Genomic DNA, 22,205 nt, shown 5'->3' with positions numbered 1-22,205 from the left:
TACATGTGTTTGAAGTTAAGCACGTGTCAATGTTTGTGGGATCAGGACCTTAGATCATGATGGAATATGCTTTCACCACACAAGCTACGAGAGTCTTTGATGATGCTTTAAAGAAGATATTCATCTCATATACACCCTTCCCAGCTGAGTCAGGGGAACGATACCCAGAGATGACCACCAGAAGAGAGGCTTGTTGCATTAAAAAAAGACAAGAATAACCCACTTTCCTTTGATCCTTTTGTTCCTAACTAGGAGATCAATCTTACTCAGTACCATCAACAGAGGCTGAAAGCGTTCAACATCTTGCAAGTGCAGGCACTACACATATCTTTCTTCCCTCTAGGGACCTGACCAGCTCTGATTTACTTTGACAACGATGTATACTTTTAAATAAACAGCTAAACCTAGGGGTAAAGCATTCTCACAACTGCCGCTCTCCTTCTCCTCCCACATGTCCTCTGCAACCCACCTCCACAAACCCTCCCCACCCCCCCGCAAAAGACTCCAGCACTGTGAGGAGAAATAGCTTCCCCAGTACAAAAGGTCCAGCAGATCCGCAGACCACAATCCAATATCCCAAGTCACTACTTAAGAGTGTTGGTAGTTTCCTTGGTCACAGAAGAGTAAATCACAACTGGAACTACAGATGCACCTCTAAAAACAGAAGGTGCATGGCAATGTACCCATTCCTTCTCTTGTATACATGTATAAAATATTCAGTGGGACCTACTTATGGAGTAAGATGATACTGAGCATGTTTATAAGCATCAGAGTCTGGGCCTATATAAGATGCTTAATGGGCCAGCTACTGTGTTACAGAACTGGAAAATGCTCGGGAGAAATGATTTTAACAATAAGAGGAAAGACTCAAGCCCAACTTTCCAGTGGCAGGAGACATCTCACATGCATGCGAGATCACCACATAACCAAATTCAGGGGTTAGACCAGCATCTTGTGGAACTGATGTTGCCTTTTCTATGTAATGCATTCTTTTATGGCCCTTTTAAAACCATGCCCCCTTTTCCAACAGTACCCTATGGAGTGTGGGTTTCAGCGGGATTAGGGTAACGTGTTTTTTAATTGTAGCAGATCTTTTGGCACATTTTAACCCACACAGATTTATGTAGAGATATACAACATGGCCTATAGTTATCTGTATGGCAGCAGTATACAAGCAGCAATGTCAGGGCATCCAAAAACAACAGAAGTTTGGAGGGAGGAAAAAATAGCGTTAAGCCAGACTGATGTAAAGCAGAATTCATGGATTCAGAGATTCTAAATCCAGAAGGGACCACTGTGATCATCTAGTCTGACCTCCTGTCTAACACAGGCCACCGAACATCCCCCAAAATAATTCCTAGAGCAGATCTTTTAGAAAAATACACAATTTTTATTTTAAAATCATCAGTGATGGAGAACCCATCACAACCCTTGATAAGCTGTTCTGCTGGTTAATTATGCCCACTGTTAAAAATTTACATCTTATTTCCAGTCCGACTTTGTCTAGTCAAATTCCAACCATTGGATCATGAAATATATAGACTCAAGAGCCTATATTTATTAAATATTTGTTCCCCATTTGGGTACTTAAGGACTAATCAAGCAAAGTTTTTTAATGAATCCGTAAACTCAGGGGTCATACTCTATGATGGCAGAATTGCTAATATAGTCCCTATTTTTAAGAAAGGCAGAAAAAAGTGATCTGGGAAACTACAGACCTTTTAGTTTGATCTCAATTGTATGCAAGGCCTTGGAACAAATTTTGAAAGAAAAAGTAGTTAAGGACATAGAGGTAAATTGGGATAAAATACAACATGGTTCTACAAAAGGTGGAACATGCCAGACCAATCTGATCTCCTTCTTTGAGAAGATAACTGATTTTTTAGACAAAGGAAATGCAGTAGATCTAATCTACCTGGATTTCAGTAAGGCATTTGATACAGTTCCACATAGGTAATTATTAGTGAAATCGGAGAAGATGGGGATTAATATGAGAACTGAAAGGTGAAAAAGGAGCTGATTAAAGGGGAGCCTAAAATGGATCATACTGAAAGGTGAACTGTCAGGCTGGAGGGAGTTAACTAGTGGAGTTCCTCAGGGGACCAATCTTATTTAACATTTTCATTAATAACCTTGGCACAAAAAGTAGGAGTGTGCTAATAAAATTTGCAGATGACACAAAGTTGGAAGGTATTGTCAATATGGAGGAGGACTGGAATATCATACAAGATGATCTGGATGACCTTGAAAACTGGAATAATAGAAATGGGATGAATTTAATAATGCAAAGTACAAGATCATGCACTTAGGGACTAACAACAATTTTTGTTATAAGATGGGGACATACCAGTTGGAAGCAACAGAGGAGGAAAAAGACCTGGATGTATTGGTTGATAACAGGATGACCATGAGCTGCCAATGTAATGCAGCCGTAAAAAAGCCTAATGCAATCCTAGGATGCATCAGGTGAGGTATTTCCAGTAGAGACAGGGAAGTACCATTATACAGAGCACTGGTTAGACCTCATCTGGAATACTATGTGCAATTCTGGTGTCCCATTTTTAAAAAAAGAGGAATTCAAACTGGAACTGGTACAGAGAAGAGCTACTAGGATGATCAAACGAATAGAAAACTTACTTTATGAGAGAGACTCAGCGTGGCTTGTTTAGCTTAACCAACGAAGGCTGAGGGGAGACATGATTGCTCTCTATAAATACATCAGAGGGATAAATACCAGGGAGGAAGAAGAGTTATTTAGGTTAAGCACCATGTGGACACAAGAACAAATGGATACAAACTGGTCATCAACAAGTTTAGGCTTGAAATTAGACAAAGGTTTCTAACCGTCAGAGGAGTGAAGTTCTGGAACAGCCTTCCAAGGGGAGAAGTGTGGGCAAAAGACATATCTGGCTTCAAGACTGAGCTTGATATGGAGGGGACGGTATGATGGGACTGTCTACAATGGCATGTGGCCCATCTGCGACAAATATTCCTAACGGCCAGAGATGGGACACTAGATGGAGAGAGCTCTGATTTACTACAGGGGACTCTTTCCCAGGTGTCTGGCTGGTGGGTCTTGCCCACATGCTCAGTGTCTAACTGCTCACCATATTTGGGTTCGGGAAAGAATTTCCCCCCAAGGTCATATTGGCAGAGATCCTGGGAGGTTTTCGCCTTCTTTTGCAGCATGGGGCACAGGTCACTTGCAGGTTTAAACAGAGTAAATGGTGGTCTCTTTGTAACTTGAAGTCTTTAAATCATGATTTGAGGACTTCAGTAACTCAGTCAGAGGCAAGGGGTCCATTAGAGGAGTAGATGGGCGAGATCTGCAGCCTGCAATGTGCAGGAGGGCAGACTAGATGATCACAATGGCCCCTTCTGGCCTGAAAGTCTATAAGTCTATGAGAGAGACAAGGGGAGTGAGGTAATATCTTTTATTGGACCAACTTCTATTAGCTCACCCACCCTGTGTCTCTAATATCCTGGGACCAACATGGCTACAACAACACTGCACATAAGTCCATGAGCAAGTCACCCCTGAATCTTCTCTTTGGTAAAGAGCTCAATCTATTTACTTTAAGTTGATCACTATACAGCAAGTTTTCTAATTCTTTAATCATGCTTGTGGCTCTTTCTGAATCCTCTCCAGTTTATCAATATCCTTCTTGAATTCTGGACACCAGAACTGAATACAGTACTCCAGCAGCTGTTATACCAGTGCCAAATAGAGGTAAAGTAACATCTCTGCTCCTACCGGGGGCTCTCCTTTTTATGCATCCGAGGATAGCTTAGCCCTTTTAGCCACAGTGTCTCATTGAGAGCTCATGTTCAGCTGATTATCCACCATGACTCTCAAATCTTTTTCAGAGACACTGCTTCCCAGGATAAAGTCCCCCTCAGGTAAGTTTGGCCTACGTTCTTCGTTCCTAGATGTACACATTTACATTTAGCCATATTGAAATGTATACTGTTTGCTTGCACCCAAGTTTACCAAGTGATCCAGGCAGCTCTGGATCAGTGACCTGTCCTCTTCCTTATTTACCACTCCCTCAATCTGTGTGATCTGCAAACTATCAGTGATTTTATATTTTCTTCCAGGTCATTAATAAAAATGTTAAATAGCATAGGGCCAAGAACCGATCCCTATGGGACCTCACTAGAAACACACACATTTGATAATGATTCCCTATTTACAACAACATTTTGAGACCTATCACTTAGCCAGCTTTTAGTCCATTTAATGTGTTCCATGTTAATTTTATATCTTTCTAATTTTTTTTAATCCAAGTGACTTGCAGTACCAAGTTATATGCCTTACAGAAGTCAATTACAGTTTGACAGGACCTATTTTCCAAAAACTCATGTTGACTGGCAATTGTTATACGTATTAGTCTACTTCAGTTCTTTATTAATCAAGTTCAGTATCAACTGCTTCACTATTTTGCCTGGCAATGTCAGACTGACAGGCCTACAATTATTCAGGCCATCCTGTTCATTCTTTTTAAATATTAGCACAATATTAGCATTCTTCCAGTCTTCTAGAATCACCCAGTGTTCCGAAATTTATTGAAAAATCAACATGAACAGTCCAACAAACTCCCCAGCCTGTTTTTAAAAAGCTCTTGGATGCAATTTATCCAGACCTGCTGATTTAACAATGTCTAACTTCAGTCACTGCTGTTTAACATCCTCCGGAGATACTAGCAGAATGGAAAGAGTGTTATATGATATGACTGCATTGTCTGTTTTTCCCCCAAATACAGAACAGAAATATTTATTGAACACTTCTGCCTTTTCTGTATTATTATTGATATTTCTACCATTTCCATGTAGTAATGGCCCAAATACCATCATTAGGATTCTTTTTGTTTCTAATAAACTTAAACTCCTTTTTTATTGTCCTTTGCTCTGCTGGTCATAGATTTCTCCTTGTGTCCCTTTGCTTCCCCTATCAATTCCTAGCTTCTGAGTTATATTCATTACTACCAACTTATCCTTTCTTCCATTTGTTTTTTTTTTATATAGTTACCTTCACTTCTGCTCTAAACCAGGTTGCTTTGTAAAAACCAATACAGTCTTCTTCCTCAATTGTGATTTTCTGGGCATCTAGTAAAGTGTTCTTAAACAATTCCCAATTATCATTCACATTTTTTCTGATTAAATTCTTCCAGCTGATTTGGCTCATAATTGTTTTCAGCTTTGTGAAATTGGGCCCTTTAAAGCACCAAGTATATTAGCAGTCTAGACTTTGTTCTGTTTGCATACTATAAATGTGATAAAGTCATGATCGCTTGTACCTAAGTTACCATTAATTTTTAGTTTTGTGGTCTGTTACTCTTTATCCGTGAAGATGAGAATAGCTCCACTGACTTCATCTGCTACATTTACATTACATTTACAGCACCTGAAGATTTGGACCATTAATCTGATTAAATTGAGACAACTTCAGGTTTTTATTTATTTATTTATTCATAAGAGAACAAAAGCAAAGGACATGTATTCTCAAGTTTATTTACACTGTTCAGGGGCCTCTACTGCCTCCTACGTCCTACGCACTACTGAGGAAACCATCAGTGTCCAACAAACCATAAGGAGAAAAAAAAATGTGACAAATCTAAAACCACTGCTACATCTTTTACTGTTGCTTCTACCGTTTGTGTTAACTAGGGGCGAAATCCTGGCCCCACAAATGTCAGTGACAATAACTCATTGACTGCAATGGGGCCAGGGGGTCAGCCCAAGAATTTCTAACTACGTGCAAGTAGATTGGGATATCCACAGGGCTACTTTTGATATTGGATGCAGAACTGATTGATTATTCTACGTTAACCTAGATAAAATGACACAGAGAGAAAAAAAGATGTTTCTCTGACTAATTTCTTAATAAGGATAATTGTACATAACCTTCAAAAAAATACAAAGAAAGATTCCCTGTATAGAACCTTTTCTTTGGCCAGCTGGAGTAATTTGCCAGATTTATAATGCTATCTGCAGTCATATCATTGAAAGTCACCGACCTTGTAGGATTTAGTGGTCTTCATACTGGAAGAAATATATAAAGTGACAGTAATGATTACAAATAAGGTCGGGAATGATGAGGAAGAGAGAATGAAAACATCTGATTGTATAAAACATTTATGCTTTGGTGTGGGGGAAGGCTGAATTGTAAAAAAAAAAAATCATTGTCTCTTTTGTTGTCACTTAATCAGACGTACAATGATGAAATTAGCATGGTGGGGAAAGAAAGAAAGAAAGTATTCTGTCAAAAGAACATTTTGACAGTGCAGCTATATAATCAGCAGAACTATTATGCTTTATTTCTGTGGTTTGATGGTTTATTATCTGAGGAGGTTAACAGGCAGCATCCATTCCACCATCTATAGTAAAGTACAATGTGGCTTCCAGTCACCTAAGCTTACTTCATATTTAGGAGCAACACTTGGTCGTCTGTAGAAGCGGAGAGAAGTGTTTACATTTTCTAGTTTATTTAGGAGATTAAAAACCAACACAATTTACCAGTTTTTTTTTGTGTCACAAGTTAGCACCAATAAATAGGTAAACCTAAAAGTAATCTTTATTTGTATATAGTGTTGGGACACTGGGGCATGGCCACTAGGTAACTTGAGGGGATGGAAGACCACGAGTGTCGAAGCCCCCTCGCACTAGGCCCAAGTGTCCTTGTGCCCCCCCCCCAGCCTGAAGGCACTCGCAGCAGCTATGCGTACTAGGCCCAAGTGTCCTTGGCCCCCCCACCTGGAGGCACTTGCAGCAGTTATGCTGAGGATCTGCAACAATATATTGCAGAGTCAGACTGCCTGAAACTAAACAAGGCCAAACAGGGCAAATATAAAAAAACAATGCTAAATAAAGCAGCTTTATATATAGTTTAACAAATAATACAAAAAATAAAAAAACTAGCTGGTAACTGAATTGGCTGGCTATATGAATACTTAGGGCAGCTTGCTATTAAATAAGTATGCTAAAAAAAAAAATGTATAAAAGCCTGTGTAACTTCCTGCTCTGTGTACAGGATTTGAGATTCTATTCTCCCTGTACCTTGTTTGCAGCTGCAAATAAACTTTTCTGCTTCTCCACCCCGTTGTAATTATTGGGTGACGCACACCGGATAACAAACCTCTGCTGTTGTTTTGCCTCTCGGCACTGGGTGCCGGCAACAACAGAGTGCAATGCATGATGATTTACTTGTGGATTGGTACTGCTCTGAGCAGGGGTTTGGACTAGATGACCTCCTGAGGTCCCTTCCAACCCTGATATTCTAGGAGAATTTCCCCTCCTAACCTGGCTAATAGCTTTATAGAGAAGACGGTATCCATATCAGAGGGTAACAGGGCTGTGACTGATTATAGAAAGGGTTCTCCATGTAAACTTGTTGAACACCGGGGTCCAGATTGCAGGGCTGAACTGCTTTAAAGGCCAGAAATTAGAGAAAGGGAGGGGAAAAAAGATATTCGGTCATTTTCTGTAAAAGAAGGTCCGTTACCCTAAGGCATATTTGCTAGTGCTTTGTCCTCTCCACTTTTAAATGACCTAAGTGATGAAATTTCCACTATTTCCCCTTCCACAGTCAAAGGTCTCAGGATTTAGAAACACTGTCTGATATTCAGCCTAAATCTTCCATTGTTTCATTTTATCTCATTGCTTTTAGTTCGGCTGCCTTGTACCGCTCTCTCTCCCCGATGTTTGCACCCCTCAATACGAGTAGATAGATTGTAATCCCTTAGTTATAGTCCTAAATTAACACTCTTCCTTTAATACTACCACATCTATCAGTCTCAGTGATTTCAGCGTCTCTCTGCTGAATCTGCTCAGTTGCAGTCAAAATTCAAAAGAACAGAAAAAAAAAAACAAAAACCTTCACTCAATCTCTTTTCCTCTTCGTCTATTTCTTTTTGATATTTAGTTTCTTGCCCAATTAATCCAACTGCTCATGGGGACAGCAGCACTGCTCTAATTTCTTATAACGCAATCCTTCTCCTGTCAATTATTGATCCAGTAGCAGGTGATAGTTCAATGGTGCAAGACAAACGTAGAATTCGAGCAGTCTACTTTTTAGAAAGAGACGCCCTTGCCTGGGGAGCTGAGACCCTGAAACTCCAGGTTAATTACTTTGGTTGCCATCCCAACCCCCTTCCAGAAAGGTTTGAGCAATCACTGCAAATCTCACATTGACTTAGATCTATAAGTATCCCAGTTTTCTGAGCTATTGAACCTCTAAAAAAATAAAATCTGACAGGTCCCACCTTGTATTTAAACTAGGACACTCTGGTTATCTTTTACACACCTGAGGAAGAGCTCTGAAGCTCAAAAGCTTTTCCCTTCCACCAACAGAAGTTGGTCCATTAAAAAAAAAAATTCTCACCCACCTTGTCCCTCTCTCTAAAATCAGAGTTTGAACTATTACCATTTCTGAACTGAAATGTAAACTTTAGAGACAAACCTAATTTATCTCCTCGTGAGACAAAACAAGAGTGGAGGCCAATCTATCACACCAATACACTGATGGGAAACATTCTACACATCCCTCCTCAAAGCCAGAGAATTTTCACTTAGATACTTTCTATTTCCCAGAGTCACCAGTCCAAAACTACTGTTTGCTACTTTCTCTCTGACACTGACCAGCAAACCTGCAGAATTGTAAGACTATATGGCATCTTCCACCTTGGTTTCCTTTCTTCCCCAAGTCAACTGCTTTCAAAGCTATTTTTAATATGAAGCTAAAACACAAAAACTAGAATTCAGGAAATTATTTCTGGATTAGTGGATCCAAGTTACAGACAACTAAGATCTAAATACACATACTTTTATTTTCAGGATCTGCAGATCAGTAATTGTAGGGATCAGACTGTCATGTTTAGAGCAACAATAAGAGTCTAGAGATGAGAAAATTGAATAAAGCTAGTAGGATAGCTAGAAGTTAAATATTTACTTCTACTTAGTTTAATTGAAATTATAGATAGAAGCAAAAAGGAAGCGTTCCAGTTCTGTCTCATTCTAAAGAAACTGCACTTCCACAAACTCTGAAGGAGATTCCCAGTTACAAGCACTGCATTACAGGAACAAACTCTCAATGGCTGGTTTAACCAGAGGGCATGGTGCTGGTGTTAACTGCCTGTGGAACATTTTTAGCTTCTAAATTCTCTTTTGTACAGGTATAATCTGCCATTCCAGTGCCACAGGAACAAGGCAGGAATATTCTCAAATAGACAGAGAGCCAACCAAAGTTGTAGGCCGCTAAAGAAAAGACGCACAATTTTGTGCGTGCGCACACACACATTATTTACATTAAACAACAATATCCAACTTATTCTCCCAATAGCATAAAGGCCAAAGGGGACACTATGTTAACTACAAGAAAAAGAAGACCCAACAGTAATTCACCCTAATGACAAGGTCACACAGCACTCCAAACAAGATATATATTCTATGGTAGTACTGTATAATGGACCATGAAGACACTTTTGGCAAAAATGACACCTGGGAAAAAAAAGGTAGTCATCAATGCATAAAAGATTAAATCCCACTTTGTCCCTGAACTTCTGTTCAAAGACTGACAAAGCAAATGCCTGCACTTTGCATGTAGCAGGAATGAACCTTTCTCCCAAATCATCATTAAGCGAGTCTATGGGTGAAATCCTTGCCCCACTGAAGTCAGTGGGAATTTTGCCATTACCTTCAATGAGGCCATGATTTCACTCTATGGATTGGCAGCTAGCTTATTTTCTTAGAAAGACTTCTACATTATGTAGAACCTAACAAACCCACACTAAGCTCCTGAGGTGGGGGAGGAGCAACCTATATTAGAAAAAAGTACCCAAAAAATCTAGCTAGAGATTCATTTGCTTAATCTATATCTCATTAGCCAGGAGTTGGACACACAACTGAAACTCTAGGGACTGAAGGTGCATGTACTCTGCAATGAAAGACCTGTGGCTCACTTGGAATGGGGCTAGGGAAAAGGCGTGGTCCAAAATCACTAGAAACTCTTGAAAATCTCAGGGTACGTCTCTGCAGCAATTAAACACCCATGGCTGGCTTGGCTCAGCTGACTTGGGCTTGCACTGTGGGGCGAAAAACTGCTGTGTGGACGTTTGGGCTTGGGCTGGAGCCTAGGGCCTGGGACCCTTCCCCCCGCCAGGTCTCAGAGCCCATCCAAATGTCTATACAGCAGTTTTGTAGCCCTGCCGATCAAGCCCAGAGATCCCAAGTCAGCTGACCCGTGCCAGCCCTGGGTGTTTAATTGCTGTGCAGATGTACCCCGAGATTTTCAAGAGTGACTAGTGATTTTGGATGCAGGACTTTTCCCTAGCCCCATTCCCAAGTGAGCGGAGCCCCTCTATACACTCTTCTTTCTACTCCTCCACATACTCTGGGAAGTCATTTGGAGAGGAAGCTGTTCTATAGCTCAGCAGGCAAAATTGACAAAAGCGAAGCCTTGGAGGACATGCAGGACTGCAAAAAGGCAGCTGCATTAGTCAAAACAGTATTAGGCTCAGGAAAGCCTACTGCAATCTGTTGCTCACATAGAGGGATATTTCCATATCTTGCCTCCCAGCCTGATGGGTAAGGGGAGAGAGAGAGAACTTCACTGCTTTGTGCCTCTCTTTCCTCACACACACTTTGTCTTGTCTGTCTAGACACTATTGCAATGCAAATAATAGATAAGTGAGAAGCTAGAGAGGAATGTGACCAAATATCTGAGAGCTCAGAATGTCCAGTGATGCATGACCAACATGTGAGGGGGAAAGAAACACCTTAGAGATTAGAAGATACTGTCAGTACAGAAATGGTCTTTCTGAAGCGTAGCTTTGGCACTGAGAAAGCTGTTGTGATTGTTGCACGGGAAAATAAGAAGTGTGTTTTAAATGCTTTGGGAAATGGAACCATTACTTCCTGCATAGGATTGAAGAGATTGTGATCAGCATGAGAAAGATGAAAAATCAATGCATTTAAGATGCTGACAAACTGTTCTTAGCTCCTGTCTTACGCTAGTATTCTGAAAACAGTAACATCTTGCTTTCATTGATTCAGTCCCTCAGTAACCTGGGTTTCAGCCTCCATAAATTTGCTAAATTGTTGTTCCTATTCTTGTACACATCTGCTAATTTAAGCATTAGCCAAGTGTGGTCAAAGGCCATGTGGTGACCAGTGTATTCACATAGGTGTAATTGACAAAACATTTGTCCTAGATTTTTACTCTGTTAGAACTGTTCAATAAGCAATTCCTAGTGAGTGTAAATACCAGCATATTTTATCCTCAGAGCAGCAGGGCACACACAGACTACAGCAATGGATTGTCCATTATGAGTAATTCCTTAGCCTTACTGGACTCACTCATACAGGGGTGAATACCTGAAATGGCAAATGGAATGCCTAAAATTGACATAATGTGGGAAATTATGCTATAGAAGTAGGGTAACTGATGCATTAGAGCAGTGAGACTCAGACTGAGGCTCAGGAGCTGCAAGTGGTTCTTTAATGTGTCTCCTGCAGCTCTTTGCAGCACATGATATTAAAACACTGTGTGATTTTATTATTAACCAATCTAAGTTAGTAAAAACATCTTGATTGGTTAATATGTTATTAGCCAATTGTAGAATACTTGGTCAATCATCTCTCTCTCTTTTTTTACACGCACACACACACACACACACTTATATATTTATTTATTTTGGGGTAATATTGATTGATAGTTCAGCTCCTGAACCACTGATGCCTGAGTATCACTGCATTAGAGAGATATGGAGGAAGTGAGATTGGAATAAGTTAATAAACAACTGTATCTCAAATTATATTTGTCTGATCGGGAAATATTTATAATGGGTGACTGAAAATAATATAATATTTCCCCATGTTTATCCCCCTCCCGTTCCTCAGATGTTCTTGTCAACTGCTGGAAATGGCCCACCTCGATTATCACTACAAAAGCTTCCTCTCCCCCCCCCTCCCCCCCCCGCCCACAGCTCTCCTGCAGGTAATAGCTCACCTTAAGTGATCACTCTGGTTACAGTGTGTATGGTAACACTCAGTGTTTCATGTTCTCTATGTATATAAATCTCCCCACTGTATTTTCCACTGAGTGTATCCGATGAAGTGAGCTGTAGCTCACGAAAGCTCATGCTCAAATAAATTGGTTAGTCTCTAAGGTGCCACAAGTTCTCCTTTTCTTTTTGCGAATACAGACTAACACAGCTAGTACTCTGAAACCTGAATATAAAGTGTGGAATACAAAACTGGGCTGGTAAATGGACAAGATTGAAGATTTTCTGCCCTGAGCATTTTGCTATCATTGACATTAGAGCCTTAATTATGATATTCAAAAGCTCTGATTTGGTTGCATAAATTACATATAGACAGAAAAGTTTCTGGCCTCAAAAAAAAAACATTTTCATATCTGCAATTGTTAACTACTTGACACCCCACTGTGTAACTCACTGATTGAGTTCACTGATCTTTCCTCAGTGCATTTTGTTGCTTGAGAAGTGGACTGATGAGATTGTCGGAGAACTCCTATCAGCCACTTCCTTTACTGAAGCCCAACCTCGGCAGCTCTCCCCTGTCCTTCAGTCCTCCAGTGACTCACAAGTGCTGCATTTGCAGTAATTAATAATTCATGACATTTTTCTCCCCCATCAGATGGGGAATTGGGTTTGTATTTACTTCCTTCATAACAAAATTAATCTCTGCCACAGAAGCCAGGTTTAAAATATAAGCAAGCAAATTGGTGGCCCTGTTTTAACATCTAATATAGATAAGAATAATAAGACTAATAAAGGGATTTAGTAGATTCCAGTAAGATGTCATTTCAATTACATAGCTCAATCCTGCTACACTTTTATATAGTTTATATTAGGAATCCACTTAGCTGTTGCTCTTGTTTTCTTAAATTAATTTTATTTAAATTATTCAAAAATCCTACAAATGTTTTAAACATATAAGGCCACAGAAACTAATAATATACCCATTACCCACACATATTACACATATACACCTAATATTCAACTTAAAAAGCACTAAAAATGATCAAATTTAGTGATAGTGCTTTAACCCCTCATGACCACACCCAAATTCAATCCAACAGAGAAGATATTTTATTGATCACCACACAATAAAGCTATTTCAGTTACTTTCCTAACTGTGCAGGAATATAGATCCTCAAATGAGTTTTAGATATTCTAATGCTCTCTTCTGTGATGCATTCTGATGTCACAGATAGGAGACTATCAAGTAGCAGAATTTTTATCTTCAGAAATTTATAGGATCAATAAAATGTTAGCAAAATAAAGCATGAAGGTAAATGCAGGAGGAGTTTTTGCAGGTAACTTATGTACAGTGGAAACCAAGATCATCATGTTTTCTAAGGCTTTGAAATTCCTTTAAGAAAGTCATAGTAAAAAACTCTGGCAATGCAAACAAACAAACAAACAATCTCTCTTTTTCATTTTCAGGTTTTACAATGAGAGTCATTTTGTCTAACTTAACATTCTCCTCTTCCAGGAATGCCAGCAGCTCCTACTCACAGCTATGACTACAGCACAACTCGAAGACTCAGCAAAATATTAAGCATTTAGGCAGCACAGCTGTCTGTGAACTGATTCACACACACACACGTGACTAATCCCTTCCCACATTCTAACTATGCAGAAGGGCTGGTGAGTTACTGGGGAAGCAAAAATGCAGAATCTTGCTACTTGTTTCTGTGACTGTGATTTTCACCCAGTTCTTTGGAACGGCCAGAAGTTACAACTTACACTAGATTCTTCTCCCTACAGCCCCATAGATTGCTTAAAAACCCAAGCCCTCATTGGTTAGTAAGGTGAAGTATTTAAAAAAGAGTTTAAATTAACAACGATATGAAACAAAGAAATTGCCGTCTCTGTTAGATGACATCTGGGCTCAGACTGTCGGATAATACAGTCTGGCAGATGGTGGAGGAAATTTTCACAGTGAACAAGGGATTTAGACACACAACTCTTGTGAATTTCATTGGAAATGTGTGTGCCTAAATCCCTTTGGCTTTGAAAATCTCAACCAACCTGTCTACCACAACAGCCAATACTTGGTACTTTAAGGGGAGATAGTACAAAGATAGCACTCAAATTCTGGAGGCCCATTAGTATACAATCTGTGGGGCTACATTTCTCTCTCTTTCTGAAGATGGAGCACCAACACTGGTAACTTTTATGCCTTCAGAAAGATTAGCTGTTTGGGCAACTAAGTTACATCTAATTGGCAGTGATTCCAACACCACTTATTTATTCAAATTTACGCCAACCAAGAGAGCACCGACGTCCAGCTCTGGGCACCCTTGACAAACTCAATACATACAATTAAAGTATTAGTCCTTCTCAGTCCTACCAGAGATGTGGTGCACATTCCACATGGCAAAGAAGAATTCAAAGGCAAATGGTTTAATACAATCTGGCACTGATGACATACTGCTGCTTCAGGTTTTACTTTGGTCTCGTCCTTGGTGAGTTGCCAAGAAAGCCATGCTACGATTTCCCTTAATACCCTGAGATCACAATTTCCCTACTGTCTTATATAGAAAAATCAGAGAAGTCTGTAAATGTACCAAAATGTAATTCTTTAAAAATCTCTATTGCAGGGAGAAGTGGCAGAGAGATTGTATCATTAATGCAGGGGTTCTCAAACTGGAGGTTGGGACCCCTCAGGGGATCGCAAGGTTATTACACAGGGGGTTGCGAGCTGTCAGCCTCTACTCCAAACCCCACTTTGCCTTCAGCATTTATAATGGTGTTAAATGTATTTAAAACTGTTTTTAACTTATAGGGGGGGGGGGGTTGCACTCAGAGGCTTGCTATGTGAAAGGGGTCGCCAGTACAAAAGTTTGAGAACCACTGCATTAATGTAAGCCATTATACTTCTTAAACCAAGGGCCTGATTCCATTTATACTAAGGCCTCTTTACATCACTCCTGTAGTAAAAAAGGGGTTTTAATGTAAATGTGTTAAATTTTCACTAAATTATACTGGCTGGTGTAGGACGGAGTGGGAAGTGAGGGTTTGTTTGTTTTTTTTCCTGATCTTGACATAATGGAGTATTGAACAACTGAGAGTCAGAGGGTTCCCCCTTAAACCACTAATTTCTGTGCTAAATGGGTGAAAAATATTTTCCAGTCTACAATATACAGTAGAACATCAGAGTTACAAACACCTCAGGAATGGTGACTGTTTGTAACTCTGAACAAAACGTTATGGTTGTTCTTTCAAAAGTTTACAACTGAACTTTGACTTAATACAGCTTTGAAACTTCACTATGCAGAAAAAAATGCTGCTTTCCCTTTATTTATTTTTTTGTAGTTTACATTTAACTGTACAGTATTTGCTTTTTTTCTTCTTCTTTTGTCTCTGCTGCTGCCTGATTGTGTACTTCCCAGTTCCAAATGAGCTGTGTGGTTGACTGGTCTCTCTGTAACTCTGGTGTTCATAACTCCAAGTTCTGTTCACTCACCTTCTTTCCCTCTGTACTATCGCCACTAACATAGGATAGCTTTCGGCGGACATAGAAGAGCATATCGTCCTGCCGGGGGGCCAATTTCTCCATGAAATAAGTAGAAAACATCCAAGTCCAGAACACAATGCGATCATCTTTGAAACAACCTAAGGGGAATAAAACAGGAGAATTAAGAGTTGTAGAAGACACCCTGTCACATTTGATTTTACTTTGTACTATAGACAGCATGAGTTCGAGTGTTGTGGGACCAAGCGTGATCCTACTGAAGGATTAGTTGTATGGCTTAAGGTAACATGTTTAACTCCTGTGTGACACCCATGCCATGTTTATGGCCAGATGTTTAGCTGGTGTAAGTTGGCACAACTCTGTTGACAATACAGATAGACAACACTTCACACCAGCTGAGGATCTGGCCCTTAAAGTTTCTCTCTATTTTTCCAGCTGCTCTGGCGGTGTCATTGGAAAAGATAGGGCCAAGGCACCAATCTAGAAGTCATTAGAGAAGCACAGAAGGGAGTTAATTTCAAATACAGCTACCACCACCATTTGCCAGAGTTTATTACTTCAATCTGTCAGCTTGCAATAGCCTTACCATATGTTGGCAGGGGAGTGTGGTAAGCACTGCAGAAAGTGAATTATTTAATTATCTTTCTTTAGCCAATTCGTATTAATGAGCCCATACCTTGAAGGTACCCTCTAATGCATCCCACATTTGGAAAGATAAAAAACTGATTTGAATTTCTAATGGGAAAGAGACCAACCCTTCCCCCCAAAAACCCAATCAACCACAGACTTAGGTTTTCATGACAAATCAAGAAGTATAATTAAGTTACATGGGGAATCAACTTTTCCTTGAGTGGGGGATAAGGAGGGTGGGAGATGAAGGGTAGCAAAGTCCTCTTGAATGCAGAAACAAGAACTGCTAATGACATCAGTCTGTGAAGTCTCTTGCTCCTACTAGTTCTGATGCCGCAAAAGCACGGAAGAAGGAGTCGGGGGCGGGTGGGGTGGGGGGGAAGAAAGCAGCAGCATGAGACTCAGTCTCTCAGATCTCACTGGGAGAAGAACTCACAGCTGAGGCTGACTTACAATTTTGTGAAGCTATTTACATAGTTAAATACAATAAAAGGGCAAAGATACTACAAGAAGCCCCTTTTCAGCCCCACAGGGCCCAGTTGCTATCCGAGTTCTTGCCTAGCCATGTTTCAGAGTAGCAGCCGTGTTAGTCTGTAACTGCAAAAACAACAGGAGGACTTGTGGCACCTTAGAGACTAACAAATTTATTTGAGCATAAGCTTTTGTGAGCTACAGCCCACTTCATTGGATGCATAGAATGGAATATAGAGTAAGAATATATATATATATATATATATATATATACATACACAAACACATACACACATATATAGAAAATATGAAAAGGTGGAGTAAGAGGCTAATTAATTAAGATGAGCTATTATCAGCAGGAGAAAAAAAACATTTGTAGTGATAATCAGAAGAGTACCCAGAAGTCACCTACTACCAGGCCCTGCAGACAGGGTGGGGGCAATTCGGCAGCAGGTCTTTCAGTCTCTCTCTTCCTCATCGGCAGCACTTCGTCGGCAGCACAATTGCTCCGCTTCAGTCTTCTGCAGCAATTTGGCGGTGGGTCCTCCTGTCTCTTCTTTCTTCAGTGGCATGACTTGGGTTTTTCTTTTTTTTTCCTCTTTGCTGCTTGGGGCGACAAAACTAACTTTTTCTTATGGAAGGGGCCCCCGAAATTGCTTTACCCCAGGCCCCCTGGATCCTCTGGCCAGCACTGCTCCATCTTTTCATATTCTCTGTATGTATATATAGCTTCTTACTCTATGTTCCATTCTACGCATCCGATGAAATGAGCTGTAGCCCACGAAAGCTTATGCTCAAATAAATTTGTTAGTCTCTAAGGTGCCACAAGTCCTCCTGTTCTTCTTGCCTAGCCAAGTCCTCGAGCACAGAAAGGGAAACCGATGCTGCATCCTCTGATGTGGTGGCTGGTAGTGAGGCAACTGTGCTTCTTCAGCACTCCTTGGAGTTACCAGAGGGCCTAGCACAGGGGTGGCCAATCTATGGCTCTGGAGCCACATGCGGCTCTTCAGAAGTTAATATGCGGCTCCTTGTATAGGCATCGACTCCGGGGCTGGAGCTACAGGTGCCAACTTTCCAATGTCCTGGGGGGTGCTCACTGCTCAACCCCTGGCTCTGCCACAGGCCAGACCCCCAACTCCACCCCTTCCTGCCCCGTCTCCTGAGCCTGCCATGCCCTCGCTCCGCCCCCTCCCCAGAGCCTCCTGCATGACACAAAACAGGTGATCGGGAGGTGTGGAGAGGGAGTGGGAGGCATTGATTGGCGGGGCTGCCGGTGGGTGGGAGACACTGGGAGCCAGGGCAGGAGCGGAGAAGCTGATGTGGGGCTGCTGACGTATTACTGTGGCTCTTTGGCAATGTACATTGGTAAATTCTGGCTCCTTCTCAGGCTTAGGTTGGCCACTCCTGGCCTAATAGGTGCATGAATTGTGGCTCTCTACCACTTCCATCTGCCCTCAAAGGTGGCACCCCGGTGATGTGCCACAGTCCAGCTTCTTAACTGCTTTGCTGTCCTCTGGAATGAAAGACACTATACCAAGTGTTGTTACTGGTTCATAGCAAAGAAACAAAAAACCCCTGAAGTGGATACTACAGTTACTTTTAATTAATAGAAACAACCACCTCTTTGTAGATTTGTACCCCACAGCTATCTTTCAATGTAGCACTTTTGTCTAATAGCAGTATACTGCATATATGGAATACACAGCAATTTCTGTAGAGAAGCACAAAATCAATCTTATTCAGTGAGACATGACACTTATTTATGGGGCTATCTGAATTAAGCTTTGAGAGAGTTTTTAGTCAATTGCAAAGAAAGGTGCCATCTCCCATAACAAAAAATTATTTTTCTAGGACTCTGGTCACCATCTTCCAGGCTTCATAAGGGACCAGTCAGTCTTTTAATCCACAAATGTTGTTCAGCACATTTTCCTACCTCATTATATGTGCATTTAATATTTAGATGAGAGACCTTTCTTCCCATTCTTAATTAATGTAGCAGGCAGGGAGATTAGACTTTAAAATCTTTAACCAGAGAAACAGCTGACCGGAGAGACCTTAGATTTCATTTCCAGCTAAGTCCAAGAGCAACAGTTCAAACGAGAGGAAATTTCACTGCAAGACCATTCAGAGAATACATCAATCATCATCAATAAGGAAGCCACAGCATTTGTAGGAAATATCTACTGTGTATTAAATGTGATAACCATCATTAATAAAGAGGCTGAGACAGAACAAAGAAACCAGGATAGTCAAAAAATTTTCAGTAATTTGGCACATTGTCAGCCTTGCTGCAATTGCAAGTGTGCACAGCAACAACACTTGGCCTTGTGTAAAGTTTGAGAGACATTTAATAACAAGCAATAATACATGTCAAGGAACTATGACGTAATTGGAATAACAGAGACTTGGTGGGATAACTCACATGACTGCAGTACTGTCATGGATGGTTATAAACTGTTCAGGAAGGACAGACAGGGCAGAAAAGGTGGGGGAGTAGCACTGTATGTAAGGGAGCAGTATGACTGCTCAGAGCTCCGGTACGAAACTGCAGAAAAACCTGAGTGTCTCTGGATTAAGTTTAGAAGTGTGTGCAACAAGAGTGATGCAGTGGTGGGAGTCTGCTATAGACCACCGGACCAGGGGGATGAGGTAGATGAGGCTTTCTTCCGGCAGCTCACAGAAGCTACTAGATCGCATGCCCTGATTCTCATGGGTGACTTTAATTTTCCTGATATCTGCTGGGAGAGCAATACAGCGGTGCATAGACAATCCAGGAAGTTTTTGGAAAGCATAGGGGACAATTTCCTGGCGCAAGTACTAGAGGAGCCAACTAGGGGGGGCGCTTTTCTTGACCTGCTGCTCACAAACCGGGTAGAATTAGTGGGGGAAGCAAAAGTGGATGGGAATCTGGGAGGCAGTGACCATGAGTTGGTTGAGTTCAGGATCCTGACGCAGGGAAGAAAGGTAAGCAGCAGGATACGGACCCTGGACTTCAGGAAAGCAGACTTCGACTCCCTCAGGGAACGGATGGCCAGGATCCCCTGGGGGACTAACTTGAAGGGGAAAGGAGTCCAGGAGAGCTGGCTGTATTTCAAGGAATCCCTGTTGAGGTTACAGGGACAAACCATCCCCATGAGTCGAAAGAATAGTAAATATGGCAGGCGACCAGCTTGGCTTAATGGTGAAATCCTAGCGGATCTTAAACATAAAAAAGAAGCTTACAAGAAGTGGAAGGTTGGACATATGACCAGGGAAGAGTATAAAAATATTGCTCGGGCATGTAGGAATGATATCAGGAGGGCCAAATCGCACCTGGAGCTGCAGCTAGCAAGAGATGTTAAGAGTAACAAGAAGGGTTTCTTCAGGTATGTTGGCAACAAGAAGAAAGCCAAGGAAAGTGTGGGCCCCTTACTGAATGAGGGAGGCAACCTAGTGACAGAGGATGTGGAAAAAGCTAATGTACTCAATGCTTTTTTTGCCTCCGTTTTCACTAACAAGGTCAGCTCCCAGACTGCTGCACTGGGCATCACAAAATGGGGAAGAGATGGCCAGCCCTCTGTGGAGATAGAGGTGGTTAGGGACTATTTAGAAAAGCTGGACGTGCACAAGTCCATGGGGCCGGACGAGTTGCATCCGAGAGTGCTGAAGGAATTGGCGGCTGTGATTGCAGAGCCATTGGCCATTATCTTTGAAAACTCGTGGCGAACCGGGGAAGTCCCGGATGACTGGAAAAAGGCTAATGTAGTGCCAATCTTTAAAAAAGGGAAGAAGGAGGATCCTGGGAACTACAGGCCAGTCAGCCTCACCTCAGTCCCTGGAAAAATCATGGAGCAGGTCCTCAAAGAATCAATCCTGAAGCACTTGCATGAGAGGAAAGTGATCAGGAACAGTCAGCATGGATTCACCAAGGGAAGGTCATGCCTGACTAATCTAATCGCCTTTTATGATGAGATTACTGGTTCTGTGGATGAAGGGAAAGCAGTGGGTGTATTGTTTCTTGACTTTAGCAAAGCTTTTGACACGGTCTCCCACAGTATTCTTGTCAGCAAGTTAAGGAAGTATGGGCTGGATGAATGCACTATAAGGTGGGTAGAAAGCTGGCTAGATTGTCGGGCTCAACGGGTAGTGATCAATGGCTCCATGTCTAGTTGGCAGCCGGTATCAAGTGGAGTGCCCCAAGGGTCGGTCCTGGGGCCGGTTTTGTTCAATATCTTCATAAATGATCTGGAGGATGGTGTGGATTGCACTCTCAGCAAATTTGCGGATGATACTAAACTGGGAGGAGTGGTAGATACGCTGGAGGGGAGGGATAGGATACAGAAGGACCTAGACAAATTGGAGGATTGGGCCAAAAGAAATCTGATGAGGTTCAATAAGGATAAGTGCAAGGTCCTGCACTTAGGACGGAAGAACCCAATGCACCGCTACAGACTAGGGACCGAATGGCTAGGCAGCAGTTCTGCGGGAAAGGACCTAGGGGTGACAGTGGACGAGAAGCTGGATATGAGTCAGCAGTGTGCCCTTGTTGCCAAGAAGGCCAATGGCATTTTGGGATGTATAAGTAGGGGCATAGCGAGCAGATCGAGGGATGTGATCGTTCCCCTCTATTCGACATTGGTGAGGCCTCATCTGGAGTACTGTGTCCAGTTTTGGGCCCCACACTACAAGAAGGATGTGGATAAATTGGAGAGAGTCCAGCGAAGGGCAACAAAAATGATTAGGGGTCTAGAACACATGACTTATGAGGAGAGGCTGAGGGAGCTGGGATTGTTTAGCCTGCAGAAGAGAAGAATGAGGGGGGATTTGATAGCTGCTTTCAACTACCTGAAAGGGGGTTCCAAGGAGGATGGCTCTAGACTGTTCTCAATGGTAGCAGATGACAGAACGAGGAGTAATGGTCTCAAGCTGCAGTGGGGGAGGTTTAGATTGGATATTAGGAAAAACTTTTTCACTAAGAGGGTGGTGAAACACTGGAATGCGTTACCTAGGGAGGTGGTAGAATCTCCTTCCTTAGAGGTTTTTAAGGTCAGGCTTGACAAAGCCCTGGCTGGGATGATTTAACTGGGAATTGGTCCTGCTTCAAGCAGGGGGTTGGACTAGATGACCTTCTGGGGTCCCTTCCAACCCTGATATTCTATGATTCTATGATTAAACTTCACATTTAGCAGAGAGCAGAGAACAGAAGACAGTACAGGCACATATCATGACTCACTAAATGTCCCACAGAAATCTGGGCTTGTTATATCTCTTGGCTTTTGAGTGCTTTATTTCACTGTCTTAACACTGAATTAAATGTTATGGGGCTTTGTATTTAATTTCTCTGATGTTTTACAGAAATGAGTGAGGATGAGGAAAAATGGAGGTGTCATGTACAGTCAGCTTAAAAAAAAGTTCTAATGTTTATCACTTGGAAAAAACAAAACTTTCAAACTTAGTTTTCCTTCATCAATTAAATCTATATAACAAGGCAATTTATACGACTATAAAATGTCAGTCCAAACTTGTAACTGAGAAATGGAAATTGGAACTCGGTATACACCGATATCATGGTGATGGGCTTAGTATAAGAACCTAAAATGGAACAGAATGAGTTTTTAATTAAC

The 22,205-nt window shown here is 41.4% G+C and overlaps 1 protein-coding gene across 3 annotated transcripts in view; it reads right to left on the bottom strand.

Moving 5' to 3' along the window:
• KIAA0930 (KIAA0930 ortholog) overlaps positions 1–22,205 on the bottom strand; it is a 135,771-nt gene that overhangs the window by 37,140 nt on the left and 76,426 nt on the right. For all 3 annotated transcript variants that reach the window (XM_048824933.2, XM_048824928.2, XM_048824949.2), the window contains one exon: positions 15,493–15,641. In XM_048824933.2, coding sequence (XP_048680890.1) covers positions 15,493–15,641 — 149 coding nt within the window. The remainder of the gene's footprint in view (positions 1–15,492; positions 15,642–22,205) is intronic.

The sequence above is a fragment of the Caretta caretta genome, chromosome 1 (assembly GCF_965140235.1).
Source record: "Caretta caretta isolate rCarCar2 chromosome 1, rCarCar1.hap1, whole genome shotgun sequence".
NCBI classification, from domain to species: domain Eukaryota; kingdom Metazoa; phylum Chordata; order Testudines; family Cheloniidae; genus Caretta; species Caretta caretta.
Note: the sequence above shows the minus strand (reverse complement) of the source record. Positions and strands in the feature narration are given on the sequence as shown.